Genomic DNA, 7,459 nt, shown 5'->3' on the forward strand with positions numbered 1-7,459 from the left:
ATATATATATATATATATATATATATATATATATATATATATATATATATATATATACATGTTTACGTCACTGTTTGACATATCACATTAAAATTTTTCATGCTTTCATGTTTGTCGAATGTTTGAAAAACATTTAGCTATAAGAAGAAAAAACACTAACTAGGATGGAATTCAAGAGGAGAAAATTCTGAAGTTCAAGGTATCGAAAGATAAAAACTATTGTAGTAAACAATTAGAAAGCACTAGAATGCAATCAGTATTTTGTCCATGTTACTCGATGAAAATCATCCAATAAAGTGACACATGATTTCAAACATTAAACTAAAGGGGTAGATGTTGGTAAACTGATTCATTCTTTCATAGCTACCGACTTTCCAACTTAAAAATGACTTTCCTTCCTTCCCTTTTCACTAATGGATCCATTCGATCGGTTATACATATTTCCTATGCTTCCATTTGCCCTTTCGACAACAAATTTGTTTTTTTAAAGGATGATTAAGCTCGGAATAATACGGAATGTAAGTCGAATATTATGCCATTATTATCAGACAGTCAATGTTATGCTATTGTAACAAGTTTTTGGTTTAAAATTTATAAGTTAAGAAGATTGTTTCGATCAATCCATTAAACATTTACTGAATGATAAGTGATTCCAAATGTAGTTAGAAAAATGAAGAAGGGATTTTTTTTTCCTTTGAAGTTTCAATCTAAATAATAATTTGAAAGATTCCAGAAAATTGTTGTGATCCTGATAATTAGGTGATAATATGATAGATCTATAAAAGATATATTTCTCATCTTATATGAGCTCATTTCTTCATTTCAACTAGTAATTTAACATTTTTTCTGTATCCAACTATGCTTCATAATTACATCCTATAATTCATCAAAATTTATTAGGAAAAGATAAATTGGTAGGCTGCGTACTATTTTCTCTTAAAATAATTGCTTTTATTTGATCTAATTGCTTCATACATACGTTTTATTTATTGAGTAAACAGAGATGAAAAAAAAAATTGTTTACCGAGACAAATTTCAAAGATTTACCGAACACAAAGCTAATAAATTTAGGATAAGCTCAAGTGTACCGTTTGGTTCATTTGATTTCTAAAGCTTCTTACACTTCTTATTTATCCATTTTTATTCCATTTTATTTTTTTAAATTAAATAAGATTTTTTTTTCCAGAACTGTACATCCAAAATATAATAAAAGCATTCTTTTTAATCATTACTTATCAATTTTGATCACCATATTATCGGTGGATCAAATAAATCAACTATTGGTGTATAGATATGAAACAATTTCAACCAATCACTGTAAGTCTGTCATTTTTCTTTTTTTTTCATGCTTATAAATTGTTCTTCATGTTCATTTCTAGTTGATATCAATTAAACATTATAAGTTTATCATATAATGAAATTGATAGACCTGTTTAACATCCAATGTTTACACATATGAAAGGCTTTTATTTTTTTTTTCAAATATTGATAATCGTTAAATGACAAAGTTAGTAGTTGATCGATTTTTATTTTCCAGAAGAATATTTGGTTTATTTGATCTTCCACTAACTCTATACCACTTCATTCATACTTTTTTTTATTTATTCTTAACTAAATTAATTAATTAGAGGTTAATTAATTAATTTTAATTAAATTAATTGATTAGAGATTTGCTTTTAATTAAATTAATTAATTAGCGATTAATTAGGGGATGTTTAATAACCTATATGTAACTTATGTGCCTCTTTTTTCCCCCCAAACTTTTCATCCCAATAATATTTGCAATGCATTCATCGATATCATCAAAAAATTGAAATTGTTTTTTTCTTTGTTTATGGAATGAATAAAATAGAATGGTATGTTTAACTACTTTTTGCTCTACACTAAAAGATCGATCCACTTTGTTCATCAGAATTTCAATAATGTGAAAAAATGATCATGCATGAGACTGTCACACCGAGAAATAAACCAAATGTCAACTAGCCTTCTTTTTTCTTTTTTTTTTTATTCAAATTATGTTTAAATGTTATTGAAGAACTAGTTAATTGATATCAATCAATTCTAGTGATCAATTTCAATTACATTCTGAACCTACAAAAGCAAACATACATTTCCTATTTTAATTTGTGAACAAAATAAAATTAATTAATTATTAAGTGAATGAACAAGAATGAAGGAAAAAGTTATAGATAATGAAGGTATTTCACGAAAGAATTTCATGAAAGATAATTTGGAGCATTCTATTCTCATTAAATTTGTTTTAAATTTATGGGATCGATTCCTGTAACAGTAATATTTGATAAATTCATTGCTTATCGATTGCTTTACAATTCATCTTTTTTATCGAAAAGTTTTAAGAATATCTGCTATTTTTTATCTCAAAGAGTTTTCTGAGTATTAACATTATTTTTGACTGGAATGCTACTAACATATTGATGACACTGTGTTAGAGGTCTTGTGACAAATCTATCACATCATACATTTCCCTTTTTCACTGATAATTTCTAATACTATGATCAACTAATATGATTAAGTATGTTTTGCAACCTGTGAAATTTGATATTTTTTAAATAGAATTGAATTTCAATTTTAAATTTAAACTGAGCTCATTGATTTTTCAGACTCCAGCATCGAATTCACGATTCTTTGGAAGTTGTACATTAATTGATATGATTGTTAGGGAAAGCCAAGCAGCTACTATTATACAGGTTTATCATTGTTGTTCTCTTTTTAATTATATTGATTAATTTTAAATCGTTATTTCAATTCAATTTAACACGAATTCAAATGAAACTTTAATTTTAAGCGAGCTTATCGGATGTATTTGGCGCGAAAGGAATTGAAAAAATTACGCTTAGAAGCAGATAGGAAAGCAAAGGCAGCTTGTATAATACAGGTAATATAGCTATAAATAAAAATGAACTAACATAGATTTTGGTGGAATTTTTCGTTTTCTTGCAAATTTCCTTCTTGCATGCACTAATTACCGAATGAAAAGATTGATTGGCTAATGAAGTTGGCTTTTAAAATAATTTATCGATTGGAAGGAAAATTTGAAAATGGTTTAAAAATCCTACACTATATTCAATTAGTTATTTATTTGATTTTTTTTTTTTCTACGATTTTCCGTCTAAATGATTGTTTATGTCTTGAACTTAGTTTATCGTTAATTAATGTTCTCGTAAAATTAATTGCTGCCTACTATTCCATCTGCTATATATTTCCACAATTATAATGGAGTTTTTGGTGGAGGATAAAATCTTTTCAGAGATACTATCGTGGTTATATTAATCGTAAGAAGCGACAAAGATATCAACAAGCAGCAATTGTCATACAAGTGGGCACTTATTTCGAGTTGTAAGAGAATAATGGGAGAAAAATTCTAAACAAATTCTTGCAAGTTTGACAAATGTCTATGAAACGAAATTTGTTCTGAAGTGGACTTCCTCTTCTACTTTTTCCTTGTTTGCTAATGAAAATGACAAATATTTTAATTTCTTGTTCAAATTTAATTTCAGAGTCGAGTTCGTGGCTATCTGGCACGAATGCATTATCAGAATATGCGCCAAAACTTCATGTTGCGTAATATTACATGTGTATAAATCAAATGTTCAAATGGAACAAATGATAATTTTGTATAAATCAGAAATAAAACAAAAATATTTTTTAGAAAAGGAAAAATGCCACCATGGGACTTTACGAGGTTTTAATTTAAACTTCAATATCTGATAAAAGGTAAATATACACTATCCCATTACCACCACTCAAATCAGCTACTAACTCAATTACCCTTTAATCATTTCATTCCAAAACCCGAATCCTTGATACCTCTACCATTCGTAGACTTCTCAACAATTAAAAGATAACTGCCGCTCTTTGTTATTTAATAAAAGGTATTTATCATATGATAATTGAGGTAAAAAAAAAAATGAAAAGGCAAGAGATCTAATACTACTATACACAGCTTTAATTGCAATAATAGCAATTAATTTGTACAAGAATAAATTGTATAAAAGTAAAGATATTGGAAGAGATTGTGATTAATAAATTATACAAAAATAAACAAGTTATAATTAGTGATGAATGCAAAGGAAACATGTGCAATTTCATTGCATCTTGAACTTTAATAAGCTTTATCTTAATTTACACCCATAGTTTTGCGTATTTGCTTTAGTTTCCTGTATCTAACAGGAAATGATGATTAATAAACAACAAATCTGTTACGAAAACATTACAAATATTACATAAGTAATAATAAATTTGTATAAACATTTTGGAATATGGAAAGAATCATCCTTATTCCAATAAATACAAATAAAACATGAAGAAAACATAAATGTCAGTATTTACATATGCTTATCATATCATTCAGATGTTTTTAATCCTAGCTGTTGATTATGTTCCGAAGACTTTGACTGAAATGAATATTGAAAGTACGAGATGCGCGCATCATCATATGACAAATCTATGACGTAGGAACTGTAAGAGATTTTCTCGAGACCAAAATTAACAAAACTTAATGTAATAACTTTAAATTGAGACGGTTATCTAAGAAAACGCAATAAATGCATAATTTTTAGAAAGTGAATGAATTAAATGAAAGTTTTAGGCCCGTGTTTCAAAAATTGAATTGCACAGATTTAAATCATACAAAATAAAATAATGAATGCGAAAAGAGTTGATTCCATTCTCGGATGTACATCAGCAAAGAGAAGAGCGCTACTAATAACTCAACTGAATGAAAGAAAGAAGAAAAGTAAAGAAAAAAACCCATTACTATGCGTTGGCAATGAACTTGTAACCAGGACTTCCAAGACAAAAAATACATATTACTTAATAAATTGCTTTGCAGCATATACACGTTCTTTGTTCCAGAACAGCTTTCATATATTTAATAAATAGAATCTTAAATAATTTGACGAAAAATTATGGTGAGCAGTACTTCATAACCATGAAATTCACCACAAATTCAAAGCACTGATGCTTTCGGTAACGATTTCGTTCCTCGTTCATGGAAGATATCTTCTGGAGCGCTATCTTCCGAATCGGCATCATTTCCGCTTACAATACCGGGTATGTTATCTAGAGTTTCATCACGTATAGAGATTCGTTTCAGACGTGAAATATTCTCGAAAATACCATTTTTTGTTAACCTGCAATTGAATGACAATACTCACTGTTGCAACCCATTCATTATTGAATGACAAAATTTCAGACACCGTACTTCAAACTTCACATTGTACGTGCTAAGGAACTCCTTATTTTTCTTGAACATTAGGAAGCAAATTAATAAACATGATAATTTGCAATAGATAACATTGTTTGGTAAATAAACGATTTGCTGAATAAGTAATCTTTGGGAAGAATGTTACACTGATAGTATTTCATTCTTCCTTTTGTACTCCTCCTTATCTTTAGCACCATTATATTGTATAATTTTTAAGAAAAAGGGAGATGTTCAAAATTTTGAAAAAAAAATTTTTGAAAAAAAAAATTTCGAAAAAAAATTTTTTGAAATTTTGAACAAAAAACATTAAAGGAGTAACATACGCTTCGCCGTCGTCATCTTCTTGAGCCAATTTTAGATACGGATTTCTTTCCTGTGGCCTAAATTGATAGCCAGCAGTTAAGAAAAACAAAAGTGTTGAGAACTGAACCACAAAATCAGTTATCCAGTCATAATTAAACGGCACCACTGCCTGAAATCTTGTTTTCCTTTATAATAATTCCATCAAGCAAGAACAATCAAAGTTCGTGCTTTTTTCTTTTACGAAAACATGGTATGGCATCCTTCGCAATAATCCAAGACTAAAGTTTTATTTCAGAATGAGCAAGGAAATGTGATACTATTTCACAAATGAGGTAGAACGCATCATTATACAAAATATCAAAAAAAGGCTACCCAACAGCTATTTGTAAATTTTCCAAATTTTTAGTAAAAAGCCACCTTATGTTGCGTAAAGCAAGCAAATATTCGGATAGTTTCGAAAATTTTATGAACACTGCAGATAAAAAAAATGTTTGAAAATTAAGAAATATATTTCTGATGAAGAAATGAGTGGGAATATAAAATACTAACCTCAATTATGAATCTAACTACACGAGTCAAGTAGATATAACCAATTATGATTAGATAGAAATGTCGAAATAATATTAATTTCTCTAAATTGAAAGCAGTCTTTCCATCGCTTCGAGCACCTTCTTGTAGATGGCGCATCGACCTGAAGAACATATGTGTAAACACAAATATATTTATTTTTACGAGCCGAAAATCCATTTTAACTCATTTTCGTCAGTTAGCTCGAATTGCAGCCAGTTTAATCAAATTTTACAAAAAGTGATTGAAATCGATCCTGCCCTATTTATTTCAATTCATTTAGTATGGATCAATTCGACCCTTCGAGTCTACTTAATCAATATGCATGGTAGTAAATGAATTTCCAACATCTCCAATTTCTTCTTTAAATGTAAATGATAGATAGAAAAGTAACGAACAACGACCCATACCATATGACTGGAAAAATTATTGCCAAACAACAAACAATATCGAAAAATATGAATACTTGTAGCCAGAACTGATAGCCTTGTTCCCCGAATTCACTTTCTTCAATGATAATCATTGCAACGTTGTCGATTACCTACAGCAACAAATTCATATAATTCATAAGAATAGCTTCAATAACATTTGAATTATAATTTCAACGAGATAACTAAATCGGCACTAGAGGACTAATCTTCCTAAAAAGGTACACATCGAGAGACCTATCAAACTCTCTTGCTCAATTTAACCACATATCAATCATTGGTACTTTTTCACCCGGATCATGTTAAACAGAAGTCATACAACAGTACCCTCACCATTCATATCATCTGTCGGAAATATACTTCGCTAAGTTTCGAATTTGAAAATAAAAGTAACTTCAAATCACCTTATCCAAGCATATTAATCAATTTCCTTCCCATAGAAATTTCATTTGTCTCAACTTTGCGACAGTATTCAATGTCTAAATTTTTACTTCATGACGACTGTCACGTTCCGATCTTACAATAAAGTAATAATTGTACGATGTAATGAAATTCCGATCTTACAATAAAGTAATAATTGTACGATGTAATGAAACCATAACTGCTGTACTTGGAATTATTGTCAACTTCTGACATTTTAAATCATAAAACATTATCAATAACCCAAAAACCAGCACAAAACGCTATCGGAATAAACTAACCTGAAGTGGTAGAACAATTACAAACAATTTCCTGTCACGATCAGTCAAAAATTTCTTGAAAAACGTATATCCCGTACCAATTAGAATAATTGTTCCAAATAAGAGTGCACCTTTTAATCTGTAGAAAAAAAAGAAATGAATGAAACCGATAAAATGATGCAAAGCTATTCTCATAAGTTTGCAGGTATCAACAACCACAATTATCTTTCGGTGATACAATCAATAAATAATTC

At 28.8% G+C, this 7,459-nt stretch overlaps 2 protein-coding genes across 2 annotated transcripts in view; one reads left to right on the forward strand and one right to left on the reverse strand.

Annotated features, from left to right (window-relative positions):
• Window positions 1-2,621: 2,621 nt before the first annotated feature.
• LOAG_11022 (hypothetical protein) lies at window positions 2,622-3,602 on the forward strand (the record flags this gene model as incomplete). Its single annotated transcript, XM_003146545.1, has 4 exons — window positions 2,622-2,708; window positions 2,807-2,896; window positions 3,269-3,337; window positions 3,519-3,602. Coding segments are annotated over 4 exons (330 nt in total), but the record flags the coding sequence as incomplete, so codon positions are not given.
• A 1,181-nt stretch (window positions 3,603-4,783) lies between these two features.
• The window catches only part of LOAG_18248 (lung seven transmembrane receptor family protein), a 6,179-nt gene continuing 3,503 nt past the window's right edge, over window positions 4,784-7,459 (reverse strand). The window contains exons 11-14 of the mRNA XM_020450912.1: window positions 6,564-6,638; window positions 6,080-6,221; window positions 5,551-5,699; window positions 4,784-5,153 (exon numbers count right to left, since the gene is read on the reverse strand). Coding sequence (XP_020305361.1) covers window positions 6,093-6,221; window positions 6,564-6,638 — 204 coding nt within the window. The 3' untranslated portion in view covers window positions 4,784-5,153; window positions 5,551-5,699; window positions 6,080-6,092. The remainder of the gene's footprint in view (window positions 5,154-5,550; window positions 5,700-6,079; window positions 6,222-6,563; window positions 6,639-7,459) is intronic.

Source organism: Loa loa (assembly GCF_000183805.2).
Source record: "Loa loa unplaced genomic scaffold supercont3.237, whole genome shotgun sequence".
Lineage (NCBI taxonomy): Eukaryota > Metazoa > Nematoda > Chromadorea > Rhabditida > Onchocercidae > Loa > Loa loa.